The sequence below is a fragment of the Lagopus muta genome, chromosome 7 (assembly GCF_023343835.1).
Source record: "Lagopus muta isolate bLagMut1 chromosome 7, bLagMut1 primary, whole genome shotgun sequence".
Lineage (NCBI taxonomy): Eukaryota > Metazoa > Chordata > Aves > Galliformes > Phasianidae > Lagopus > Lagopus muta.
Genome location: NC_064439.1, coordinates 17,721,385 through 17,734,960, shown reverse-complemented (window position 1 = coordinate 17,734,960; position 13,576 = coordinate 17,721,385). Strand labels below are relative to the sequence as shown.

General features: G+C 51.4%; 1 protein-coding gene across 5 annotated transcripts in view; it reads left to right on the top strand.

Annotated features, from left to right (window-relative positions):
- Window positions 1–4,532: 4,532 nt before the first annotated feature.
- Window positions 4,533–13,576, top strand: part of SPAG6 (sperm associated antigen 6) — a 39,162-nt gene continuing 30,118 nt past the window's right edge. For 3 of the 5 annotated variants that reach the window (XR_007378199.1, XM_048951438.1, XM_048951435.1), the window contains exons 1-2: window positions 4,533–4,627; window positions 4,710–4,805. Coding sequence is in view for 4 of the 5 variants with exons in the window: in XM_048951438.1 (XP_048807395.1) it covers window positions 4,603–4,627; window positions 4,710–4,805 (121 nt within the window). In the remaining variant the exon portion in view is untranslated. Of the gene's footprint in view, window positions 4,628–4,709; window positions 4,806–8,342; window positions 13,480–13,576 lie in introns of those variants that run through there. The other 2 variants (XM_048951436.1, XM_048951437.1) reach the window with 2 other exon arrangements.

Sequence of the window (13,576 nt, the reverse complement as noted above, 5' to 3'; positions counted from 1 at the left end):
CTTCGTCCTGTCGGAAGCGGTACGCGTCAAACCCAGCCCCGAGCCTAAAGCAACGCGCTGCGCGTTACGCACGGTCTCAGAACGGTGCTCTGTTTGTACTGGGAGGAGCTGAAAATCACCGCTGTCCGAGTTTAAATCAAACTTCTCGTCGTGAAGTCTCCGTGCAGAGCGAGGCGGTGACACGGGATAGATGCCTCCCTCCGAGGGCCGTTCAGCTCTCCGCCTTCTCTCCGCTCCTCCGCCAGAAGTGGAGCGGCCGCCGCAGCCCCTCCCGCCGCGCTCCCGCAGCCGCCGCCGCTCGGGCTCCCGCGCGGGGCTCGGTCCGGGAGCGGGGCAAGAAACTCAGCCGGGCGCTGCGCGGCGTTCTTCTGCGAGAAGACAGAGGGCGGGGGTCTGCGGCAGCGCTTGCGGGTTCCCGCTGCTGGAAAAGAGCTCCCAACCAACCGATCGTGACAGGAGGCTGCTCATCCCCCGACGTTTCATTTGTTGGGATCGGGGAAGAAAAGCCAAAGTTCGCGGGACTGTAGGAGCGCGTTCAGCAACCCGGCCGAATAAAAGCAGGGGCGGGTGTGGTGCTGACTGTATTCGGCTTTCCGCCCATTCTGACTGCTCGCGTCTCCCTACCAGGCTCTGGGGATGGCGGGCTCGGAACGGGGCATTGGCAGGAGGAGATCCGGGGCAGCGGGCAGAAGGCTGCCGGAAAGGCAGAGGAAGGCTGTGAGGAGCCTGGTTCCCCCCGGGGCGCGCATTGCGGTCGGAACGCCGCTTCTCTCTCGGCTCGGAGCCGTGTCTGTGGCGAGAGCGGGAAGATGCGGGGGGGCCCCGCTCTCTCCGAGAGGCCCTTCCCGGCTTTTTGGTGATGGAGAAGGCTCTGAAACGCTCAGGCGGGGACGACAGGCGTCCTGCCGGGCGGAATGCCGTTGTTTTTCCTTTTTCCCCGCTGCCGTCGAGGACGTGCCTCTTGCCCCGGGCAGCCCGGTCCTGTCCCGCTCGTTTCGCTGCGGATGCTCCAGGTCAAGGAGCGACAGGATAGGCTCGCGGACCTACCCCTCAGCCCTCACCCCGCGAGTCCTTCACCCCTGCCTCGCTCTGTCCCGCGGGCTCGGAGCACTGCCCGTCCCCTCTGGCCGCCGGCGAGGCCCGCGGAACTCCCGCACATCCCATCCACGAACCGTACCGCTCTCAGCCCGGTGTGGCGGCGGCACCTCGCGCCCTCCCAATGTTCAGAGGGTGAAATTCGGAGACAATGTTTACCCAGCCAAGTGTTTCCTGTTTCCGCTGTTAATTTTTAACGTCCTCGCTTCTACTCTGGGTACTTGAAACGGATTTCCTTCATTTTACTACAAACTTTCTTTTTCACGATCTCTCCAGAGCCGCGTTTGTTTTACAACCGCGGAGATAATAAACAACAATAACAACAAGAAGAATGAAGGGCGAACCGGGGCGGCACGGAGCGGGCACAGCCTCGGGGCCGCAAAGAGAAGGAGGCCGCCCTTGGGGCCGCGCAGACGGGGCGGGAGGCGGCCGCGCACCGCTCCTCTCCGCGCCGGCGGGGCCGCAACCGGCTGTACTGGGGCGGCCGCATCTCCGCCGCCGCGGAGCGGAGCGGAGCGCGGCCTCCGCCCGGGCAGAGGCCATTTTGCGCCTGCGCAGCTCTTCCGCCTCGCGCCTGCGGAACTTCCCCCGCGCTCCGCCGGATTCGAACGGGACCCGCGCAGGACCCGCGCAGCACCGCGCACCCGGCAGCGGGGCACCCCGTTTCCCCTCCCCAGGCATCCGCAGAGCCCGACGGCTCCGCGCCGGCCTTTCCCTCGCGACCTCCGCGCTAGGTGCTCGGGGCTCGTAGGCTGTGCAGCTGGTTTGTTGCTAGTGGCAACCACACGACAGCGATTTGCAGCTCGTTCTGCTGCCGGTGCCTCTCGTTCCACCTTCTCGCGCACACCGGCACGTCGCCGGAGGGTCCTCACTTTCCAGCCGCGAGGACAACGGTGGGGCTGGCAGACGGGGCGGGCGCCGGGCGTCGCGCGGATTTTGCGTTTCCCCCGTTCGTTTGCGAGCTGCCCGCGGCCGCAGCCCGGAGCCAGGGTGGGCGAAGCGATCGTGGGACCCCGTAGGGAGGTGCAGGCAGCGCGCACCCGTAGCCCCAGCGGTGGACACGAAGGGAGAGCTCATTCCTTTCCACTGCCCGAACAAACGCAGCTCCGGCTTTCGGTTTTGGACCGTCTAAAAATATTTATTTTGCATTATTATTGTTATTATTTTGATGGTACTGCAGAGAAGCCGTCGGTTCCAGGGGAAACCAGAGGTGCAACCATCCGCAGGTGGCAAAAGGGCTAAGCCCCAGCAGCTGGCATTTCCTGGCCCCATCCCGCAGACAACGCGAAACACTCTGCCCATTTCCCATCTATTTCTCTCTCATCGTTTTTGTTCTGCCTTTGCCCACCGTGGTGGCGACGCACAGCTCCCCACCGGCAGGAGCCGTGCGACGGTGGAACCGCGGCAACACATGGTAATGTCCTCTTCGGTGGGGAAAAAAGAGAAGTCCTCTTCCCAGTGCCCCGATATCGATGCCTTCGCCCCACAGAACTACTTCGTTCCATAGGAGAGTCCCACAAATGGAACCCGATGCCGGGAGCGCGGGGTGGCACCGCGGGACACCGAGAGCCACTGGGAGCCGTGCGGAACATCTGTAGCGGAGTGGGCTGCGGGACAGCCCCAATGAAGTCCCGCCTGGAGCCGGGTTGGTCATGACAAAGCCGACCTTAGGCTGGAAAATTAAACCATTTCTTGCAACGGTTCAAATATTTCTCTTGCAGTGCATGACCTATCCCGGGTTGCACACCCTTCGCTCAGCGATGGAGCGTCTCATTCCCCAACAGTCCGATCACTCGTGACCCCCCATTCAGCAAGTCAAGCACTCGAACCCCGAACCGCGGGGGAAAACCCCGGGCTGTGAGCGTCGTCCTCCCACCGGCACGCGTTAAAATCTCTTTTTTGCAAACCTATTTTTTTGCTTAGAGGTGAAACCATCCGCCCGACGGGGACACTCCATGGGAACACCCCGTGGGGACATCCCGCGGGCACATTCCACAGCCGCCGTGCGGTGCGGCGGGACACGTCGCCTTCTTTCTGCCGGAGCCGTAATAGTAGCGGCCGCATCGCGGTACCGCTGGGCACGGGCTGTCGGGGGACGTCAGCTGAGAGGCGTCGGCCGCGGAACACCCCCGGCCGTGCCACCGCCCGGCGCCCCGGCCCTTGAGAGCCCCACGAATACCTTTACCGTCTACCTGGCCGGGGAAAAAAGCTGCGTCCCGGCGCCTTCCGGCCGCTTTTCCCAAGGAATCAAAGGCGAGGGTAAGGCACAGCCGCCAGAAAGCTAGACGCGATACCGATCGGGACATTTGGTGGCCGTTCTCCCGTCCCTGCTTATTTCTGAAGCCGACGCGCCCGCTCACGGCGACGTCACAGCCGTCAGTGATTTTCCGTTCTCGGTACTTTTGCGAGAACTCCGGCGACGTTTCCGCAGCCGCGTTCGCGCGGCGTTTGGCCCCGCGATGCCGTCTGCTCCGTGAGCTGCTGCGGCCACGCAACGGCCCCGCGCGGTGCGGGGCTGCGCTGCTCCGAGCATCGGGTTCACGGCGAAACAGAGAAATGAATCGATCGGCGATCGGCGCAGCTGCTTTTGGAAAATAACCCCGTGAGCCATTCATCACCGTTTGTTTATTTATTTATTTTTAAATTTGAGTTACTTAAGAACAGAAATAAGCGCACGACAATGTGTTTAACAGCTGTTCCCTTCCCGAGTCCACATGGCGATAATTTCTCCAAATATTTTTGTGACAAACGGCCCCAGCGATCCCATCCTACCCGCCTCATCTCCCCGCGCCCGCTCCGTTTGTTTGCTCCCGGGGAGCGACGTTGGCGTTAAGGGCGGCGGGCAGCGCGAAGCCCTCGGCGGCCCCGGCACGGATCCCGTGCGCTTACCGCTGAGCGCACCCGGGGATCGGGGGGTTAAAACTTCGGCAACTTTCTTCCACTTCTCCGAACTTTTCCAATGAATTTTTCCTCCCGACTTCGAGCCGCGCGCCACAACTTTTCCTCACCGCCCACCGCACGGGGCGGCCCCTCGGGGTCGGCCCACTCCGAGCCCCGCAGAGCAGCACGAGGCCCACGGTGTCCCTGCGGCTGCCCTCGGGAGCTCGGGCCGGTGTCGGCGGGAGCCGCTCCACGCGGCGCTACCCGCAGCTCGGCCGGGGCGGCGAGAACTGGCAGAGAGAAAAAGAAAAGGAATAAAAGAAAGATAGCGAACTGAAAGGACCACGCGAGAAGCACGGGGTGCTGCGGCCGCCCCGCTTTTCCTTTCTTTTCCCCCCCCCGGGGCGACGGCACCCTCAGCAGCGAGGGCGGCTGCTGACCCCGGCCCGGCCCCGAGGGACTCCGCGCTCCGCCAGCAGCTCCGCGCACCGCGCCGGGACGGGGCGGGGGCGGGGAGGGCGGGGCGATGACGTCACACTCCGCGGTTAGGCCCCGCCCCCCCGCGCCGCTTCCGCCCGCCCGGTTGCCGCGGCGACGGGTACACGGCGCGGGCGCGCGGTCTCCGCCATGAGCCAGCGGCGGGTCTTGCAAGGTAGGCCGGGGCCGGGGCGGCGGGGCCGGGGTCGGGCGGGCGCTCAGCCGCTCACCTGCCGCCCCCGCGCTGCCGCCCGCAGTGTTCGAACAGTACCGGAGCGCCCGGACGCACTTCGTGCAGGCGGTGGCCGAGCTGTCGGCGAGGCCGCAGAACATCGGGACGCTGCGGGACGCAGGTACGGTACGGGGCGGTGGGGGCGGCCGCGGGGTCCCCGGAGCGGCTCCGGGTGCTTCTCCCGGGGCCGCGGCCGTATTAAGCGTTTTATTTCGGGCTCCGCCATCCGGCCGCGGTCTCGCCGCGCCTTTTTGCTCTAAGGAAACTTTCTCAGCTCGATCCGCTTCTTCTGCTCGGCCGCGGCCCCGTGTCAGGGATGCCGGCACGGCGATGCAGTGCGGCAGTCCCGGTGCGGGCGGCTCCGCTGAGCGCCGTGCCGCCCGAGCCCGAGGGACGGCTGTGCGGTGAGCGGCCGGGGCCGCTCGCGGCTTCCTGAGCGAGCGGGGCGAAAGAAACGGTCGGCGATGAGTGAGCTGACCGACTGGTCGGGAAGGGCTGCGCTTGGCTTACCGAGCGGGGTTGGGAGATCGGCGGCGCTTCGGTTTGTCCCGGCTCGGTTTGTAGGGTTTGTGTCCCGCATCCCAGACGGCTGTCAGCCTCGTCCGAGGCGCGGGCAGAACAAACTCACGAAGGAAACCGATGCCGCGAATACTTCCAGCTTCTGGCTGCCGGGAACCCAGCTTTCCGTGAAAATGGTTTTGCTGAGGATCTCTCGGTTAAGGAGCCATTTGCGTGGGCCTGCCGCACCGCCTCGCTGCTCCGTTTCTTTGCTTTTTCGTTTGTTTCATCTGTTTTTCTTTTTTCTTTTTAAATCTTTTTCGTATTTCTGTGCCACTGCTTTACACAAATTTACACAAATTACCCACATCTACCGAAGGGACAGCTCAGCCATGGAGGCAGTTTAGGACTTATTTGCAAGGAGAAGCCTCACCGTGCCTGTTTACAGTTCTGATTTCTGTCTGCTTGCGGAACTCCCATTTGGATGCAGTTCTTACAGTGTTTAAAAAATGCAGAAAATTTCTATTTTAAGAAAGCAGTTGAAGTGCCAAGCTAATTTTACTTCCATTGTATTGCGTGAACTTAAAATAGTCACTTGTAGTCTGGTGGGCAGCTTTCTTTAGCACTGCCTTGTTGTTGTGAGGAGGAAACGATCACTGAGAGGCCACAGACTGTGCCGTGCCTTGGTCTGAGAGCTGGCTGCACGAGGATCCGCTCTGGGGTCACAGTGTGCAAATGTGCTTTTGTGAGCCAAGGAGAATGGAAAGCAATTCTCCACTACTTAGCTGCTTTCCTATAGGGTTGGAATCGATTTTTAGTTGCTAGAAGAGAGGGAAATGTCTGCAAAAACAGTCTTTCCTATTACTACTTATTTGAGTGACTGAGGCCCACAAACATTTTACTCTCTCTCCCCAACCTATGCTTTTAAAACTTAAAATTGAAGTTACAATTACAGTGGTAACTGTTATCCTGATCTTTTCTGAATATGCTAGAAACAGGCTTCAAAACCTTGCTCTAAGTGACAAGTGGTTGTGTGCTGTCAGGAGACCCAACACAAGCAGCGAGGTGCTGCAGATCTCTCCATGGCAGCAACTTGATAAAGAGAGGTGTCTGTTTGCACAAGTATCTCTGTTGAAATCCATATATAAACGAGTTGGGGGGGCCAATATAATATTCTGGTAAAGGAAGTTCATTATTCTTTGGGAAGCTCACTGTTTCAAGAGGATGCAGGAAGTTTTTGCCTGCAGTCATTTTCCATTGGCTGTGGGAGCCTGGGGCACTTGGAGGGATTCTCCTGTTGGATCACAGGAGTTGTCAGTGCTGAGGTCTTTCCCTCAGCAGAAGCAGAAAGCAGCTCATAGTGACTTGAACTGGAACAAAATTGAGCCCTTAAAATTTACTGTATTCTACGTTTGTATTGTTGGCTTATGTTTCTGGAACAGCCAAAACTCATGCTGGCAACTGTGAAAGATCAGTGCTCAAGGAATAAACATTTGGTTCAATTTTTAACAATCCCTTTGATAAATACTTAGTATCTCATGAAAAAGAAATAGAAGTTTGAGACCATTTCGTTCTTTGTGGAGGTATCTCTGGGTATCAAGCTAGCAGTTTACAAGACAGAAACATGTTAGTGCTGTTCTTGACCTCACTGTGCAAGGAACCATTGGAGTAGTTCCTTTTGGAGGACTTGCTCCTGTTTGTCTTCATCAACTCTCAATTTTTACTGTTTTGATTTTATTCAGTTTGTTTCTTATGGTTAAATACTGCTATGAATATTAACTGTAAGATTTGTCCTTTGAATGTGTGATCAGTTGCTGGGGGAAAAAAAAAATATTTTCTAAGCCTCCTGAACATTTTCTGTTTGGTAAATGTAAGTTTGGAACAGTAACAGGCAATTATCTTTTCAGACCTCATTTCTGGCAGGATCATGTTGGGAGAAGCTACTCTGGCAGGAACTGATTTAAACAAATTCTTTAGGAATAAACCTATTTCTCTGACAGCTGCAGCTCATCAAGTTTGGTACCGGAATGCCACGTTGAGCTCCGTCTCCTCTGCAAGAAGCTGACCATTCTCAACTGTAGTGGCAGATGAACTTGAGCCCTCTTTCTTGTGCTGAGATTCAGGCAGCTTTTGGTCTTTTAGAAATATCAGGAGAACTCCTGAACTGGTTCCAGTATGTTTTGAAGGCTGGTGGTCCCCGAGGGCCTAATTCTGTTTTCTTCATCTGCCTTGGGAGGTGCAACACTGTAAAGTGTTCCATTAATATCATTTTAATGGAAACGTTTACATTTCACCATTAATAAATGCGTCAGATTAAGACCTGTTTTATTTATGTATATTCATTTTTGTATTCTCCCATGATCTGAATTTAGTATTTATTTTTGCATCGGAGCTTATGATGATGGGATCTTTGCTTTCAGTGCTTTGCTTTTCAAAGTTATTTAAGAATATTATTGTAATTAAGAAGCAGTTTTAGTTCAGCAATTCAGTTTTTGACCTTAAAGACACTCGTGAGGTCAGCTCTTTGCCTTTCTGGGGCAGTGGGTGTCATAGAGAAGGCTAAGTCTGTGGTGTGGAAAAAGAAACCTGTACCCGTGTGGCCAAGGAGCCTGGGACGTTGAGTGCTGGCATCCTGCACACCCAGCTTTCCCTCTCATTTCTGCCAATGTTGTACTTTTAATGCCTCGGGCAGATCTCTTCCAATTTTCTGTTCTTCAGTCATGCTTACTTACTGACCAGCCTTCAGGGCTGTGGGAACCAACTTCCAAAATGTCAGTGTAAAGGAGGGCACTCTGGCAAATCCTTGGGCTGTGGCAGGGTTCCTCTTCCTCCGTGGCCTTGTTCTTTTGTAGCTCAGGGGTGGTGCTGCAGGAGGTTTTCTCTCCCAGCCCCAGAGCTGACTGTGGGTTTTAAAAGCTGCATTCCCAAAGCTTTGGGTTGTTACAGGCATCCTTATTGGTAAGAGAAGGCTGTTCTGATTTATTTTCCTTATCCAACTACATGGAGTCTTTTTTGCTTTTCTCTGACCTGCAGTTATTCAAGTTTCATGAGGGCTTTCAGGGGCTTAGGGAAAGAGAGTATGAGGATTCTGACTGACTTTCATGTATCATCCTCCCCCCACTTTTCTCCCCCCCCCCCCCCCCCCAAATGCCCAAAACAAAACCCCAAAACCAAACAAACAAAAGCAAGAAAGCAACCGTAACGAAGTCTGCTATCTCTGGAGTAGCAACTGTTTGTCTGGAAACTTGGAACGAAAAAACTTGGAATCTGCTGCTGCCCCAAGTGTGCCTTTTTCTTTTTTTCCTACCTCCTTTCCAGATAGGCAGCAGCCAGCTCTTGCTTGCTGAAAGGAAGTGCATCAGGCCTGGGCACAACAGCTCCACTTGAGGAGCGTGTTAAGGGTAATTCAGCTCCTAAGTGTGACATTCTTTGAAACAATTCTGAGTGGGAAACTGAGGATGGAAAGGGGAATCAGTCCTTAGCCGAGGTCGGGCAAGGTTATATGGTGCAAGAGAGAATATTTGGCAGTAATTCTCTGCTACCTTCTTTCTGAGTTGCTGGTGGGAACTCTTCCAACACAAATCCAGTCTAACAGTCTAAACACCTTATTTTCTAGTTAACTCTGTGTTGCTGCTGCCTTTGAATTAGACTTAATGAATTCCCTACTTCTGTCACAAAAGGCTCCTTCAGAAGGTGACCAAACAGTTCTCCTAAAATTTCAGGCACCGAAATGCTGTGCTACTGCTACTGTGCTGCTCTATGGCCCTATTTGTGTGGGTCAGTGGTAGAGGCAGGAAGATGTTGCTGGAAGGTTCTCACCAATTTTCCTGCTGTATGATAGTCTTACAGATATTTGAATTCAACTCAGAAAGCTGATAGGAATCCTGGTATGGACTTGTTTCAACAGAAGGGGTGGGCTTTGCTCTGGACAGCATATTCAGGAAGGAGATGAAGCGGAGGAGCTCAGCAGAGGCAGCAGTACCTCAGGTGAAAGCAGCTGCACAGGCCCTGGGGCAGGCAGCTCTATCAGATGAGCACAGTGGTCCTTTCCAGTGCTGTCTTCAGCACTCATCTCTGCTTCCCTGTAGGTGTTTTAGTGGAGACCATCGCTAAGCAGCAGTTCTTACATTTGCAAAGTTAACTGTTCTTCTAAGTGCTATGGAGAGAAATATTCGGTTCACTGAAGATGTAAATAGGAAAATGAAGCAAATGAAAATAATGAATCTAATGAAAACTTCTCAAGCAGCTGGTCTTGTTGTGGTATCTGATTCAGAACTGATGAATAGCAACTTGATGCAGGAGGAGAAACTAGTTTTAGAAAATGTGGAAATTGGAGGTAAAGCTTTTAATTAAAGTCAATGCACAGTCATAATCTTGGTTTATATACATCCCTCAATTCTCAATTTGATATCAATGTAAGGCTTGCACAGCAATAAGAATTGATTTTTCTTTTTCTTGTTACACTAAAGCTCTTGTCATGATAATTATTTGGTCACTGCTTTTTCTCATATTCAGACATCACTCTGGGAAAATACATTCTCCTTGAGAACTAGTACAGTTTCTTTTTCTTCCGAGATCTTTTTAATCCATTCACTCTTCTATCAGCTCTTCTTTAGTGTTTTCTTCAAACAGTAGCTCCTATCCTACTTTTTGTCTCTATCCTCACTTTCAGTTGCAGCACCTAAAATCTGTAGTAGGACGTTTGTGCTGATGCTCAGATGTCATCGGCAAGCTTTATGTGCTTTATTCTACAGAGAAATGTCTGGCTGTGGTCATGGTGAGACATGCTGCTTAGCAGCATTTTAAAACATGCTAAAAAGCCTTGATCCTGAAAAGTGAAGTCTGTGTCAGCTAGTCTTGAAAATGCAAATCATGTAAATCTCATTCTTATGTCAACTCAAGGTGTATGGCCATTTAAGCTGTCTAGCATGTGGTTTTACCTTTTGCAGTGACTAGGTATGTTGTGCAGGCAAAAAACACGTTATGAGGTCTGGCTTTAGCTCATGGGTTCTTCTGCTGTAAACTGATTCTGCTCTAAATGTCACTGAAGTTTAAGGCTGCCTCGAATGTGCCACCTTGGCTTTTCTAAGGACGGAACGTTGCGTGTTATGATGTTGCCTTTATTCCCAACCACTCTAACAATCTCTTTTTTGTCAGTAAAACCTACTTAAAAGAAAGTGAATCTAGTTTTTATATTTTACCTTAAGGGTTCAAATGTAATGTCTTTATAACTGTTCTGCCTGGCAGTATTTCAGTAAAGCAGGAGCAGTATGAAGACCTGGAACAGCATGAGGTCCCTGTAAGAATTTCAGGCGGTATTTGATCGTGCAACTCATTAGGAAATGAGTGTCCAACCTGTTGGCTTGCCTGTTCTGCACTGAGTGAACAGGAATTGTCTTGGGCTGTATACACAAAGGTTGCTCCAAAAGTAATGCCTCCTATTTATTTCCGTGGAAACCACACCTGATATCAAGAGCACGATAACACAGTTCAATAGAGCAAATTCTCAGCTACAAAACACTGTCTTTCATTATAGTCACCACCATTAGATATGCATTTTCACCAGCCACGAACGAGAGCTTGCATGCTGTACTCCTAACAATCTGTACCATTGGAGATAACCCACTGCCACTGCTGCTAAAATGCACCACCCACCACCTCACTGTGCTCACATCCACTGTTAGATCTGCATAAACATTCAGCAAACATTGATGAATGTCAGTGGATGCAATTTTTTTCCACGTGGAAGAATTCAGTTCCACCCCTTTTTCTTCCTATGCACCATTCTGTCAGACTGTCCCTCTGCTGCCATCTGTCACACAGCAGCAGTGTGTATTGGAATACTGGTGGGAAAGTTCCAACACTGCTGCCATCCCACCACTATCCATCTCTGGTGTTGTGGGCCAACATAGTAAAAAAGGAGGCAATACTTTCAGAGCACCCTTCCTAAAATATACAATATAGTTCATGTATGTAAGTAACATAACTTATTTTAATCTTTAATATATATTTTTTTAAAGAAACAACAACAAAGCAAAAAACCAAGAAGTAGTGGTATATGTGACCTTGCTTTTGTGAAACTAACGCTTCACTCCCTGGTTTGATGGCAGTGGCTGTAAATCCTAGTGAGGTCTCAAGCTGTTTGTTAGAGATTTCTGATCAATAAGGCATGATTGTGAAGTGAGAAAGGTTTTTCTCTGTTAAGAGAGGTCTTACAAAAGTAAAGAGACACGGTCAGATTTTTTAGTTGAATCTCTGATTGTACCTCCATACGTTCCATTTGAAAATTCCCAGTTGCAAATATTAAAACAAACAAACTTTTTTTTTTTTTTTTTTGTTGGCAGTCTTGAAACCTATTCTCAAATCCCTCTATCAGAACAGAAAGCATGGCTGCATATTTTTCTTTTGTTCACAGGACTGTGTTTAGCCAGTGAACTGAAATTGGAGGGCAGATGGGTCTGGGCTGTGCTGCCAGTTGTGCTGTGGGCTGGGTGTGCCTACATTAGGGAGAAGGACAAGGAGATGCTTTCCTGTAGGGGATGCAGATGACTTACTAGAAGATTAGCTCTCTGTAGATGATATATTGCATTGGCACCAACTTGCGTGTCTTTCTGGTTTTGATTTCACTTATAATTTGTCCTTTAAAGTCTTTAACCCATCCTGATATGAAGTGTAACTTCCTATTGAGGCCATACCTGCTATTTGGAAGGTTCTGTGAGAGGGTACCAGTACAATGACCAGATTCTTAAACAGAGGTTCCTGCAAAGTGCTCAATGAGTTCACAGTGGCCCTACAGTGCTGGAGGACCAGCTTCTGTCTGCTGCTGCACAGGAGGCCTTTTTCAGCCCCATGGCTTTGACAAGAGTGTGAGCAGGACCCAGCTATACCGCAGTCCTCTCTCCATAGTCTCTACGTGCATGTTCAACTCATGCATGCTATGACCGTGGCCATTTTTGGTACTTCTCTAGTGCTATTCATACATGATTGCATTTCACTTTCCTTTTTATTGTGTGTTGCTGCAAGACCTGTGATGTTTTGACTTGTGAACATCCTGGGAGGCTGAAACCACCGCACATAGCTTGCTTGCGGTGCTGACCTTGCTAGAGCAAACTCAGTGGTGTCAGCATGGCCTCCGTGGTTAGCTTTTCACTCTCACTCTTCATCCTTCTTTTTTAGAGCCTCTTATTGGCTATTAAGATATTTTCTTCTCACTGGAAGCAATATAGTTTTAACCAGTGAGAATCACCCTGCTACTTGAGTACTTCTTCCTTTTGTTCTTTTCAGGGTGCCTTTCTATACAGAAGTGTATCGTAGGTATAATTTACTGTGATTTCCATCCCCTTGGCCTAATCCTTGCTCTAATGCCCTCGGCTTGTCCTTGTTTCATTGCGTCTCCTCAACATCCAGGTGTTACCTGCCGTTAGACAGTAATCCCTCTGCAATGGGACTGTTGCACCAGAAGGCCTTTGGTACTTAGAAGCTTATGAGCCCTTGAGAAGTCCTGCTTTCTTCAGTGGTCAGCCAGCTAAATCTTTATCTGATGCAAACAAATGTAGTGGAAAGAGCAAAGAACTGAGGCAGCTGATACGGAGTTTTTTAACTGCAGCTCTCAGTCATTTGAGTTCTGGTGTAGCACTTTTGCAGCTCCATGGAGCATTGCTTTCTGGCTGAGTTTCAAAGCTCAGCAGTATTAATCCATACGGCTGGCTCTTAGAGAGGCGCTGCTTTCAAAGAACTGCGGTACAAATAATTTTCTCTTTTCAGACCTTACAAATCATATACTTTGTAACTGCATATATCTTTTTTATATCCATACTGAAAAGTCTTAGTTTAACTGTAGAAATAGCCTCTATGTACAGAGTGGTCAGCCTTGGTCATCCTTGTTGCCTTTTTCTGAGCCTTTCCCAGTTCTACTCTAGGGAAGGGTATGAAATGCAGAACAGATTTATACAGCAACATAGTGATGGTCTCCAATTTAGCATCTATTCACTTCCATATCCCCATATACTTCTGTGTGCATAATTATTTTCCCACGGCTGAGCAGTGAGCTGGTGTCTCCATGGAGCTGCCTGTCCAGCAGTGGGACCTTTCTCCTGAGTGGTAGCGATGTGCTTGAAGTTCATCATTGTGGGATATTGGGATCAGCTTTCCTGTATGTGTTTGATTTCACTTGCTGTTTTATTATCCAATCATTCAGTCCCTAGTTTCTTAGTTTTCCCCATTGGCACTCCCTGGAATAACCCTCGGTTACCAGTACATGGTCTCACCTCATGGCTCCTGCCCCTTCCAGATCACAGGTGAGTGCTGCAAGGCACGTGTCCATGCATGACTCGTGAAGACCTGCACTGTGACCTCCTCCCTCCTATGGCCAGAATGGAAAGTTTACACCTGCTG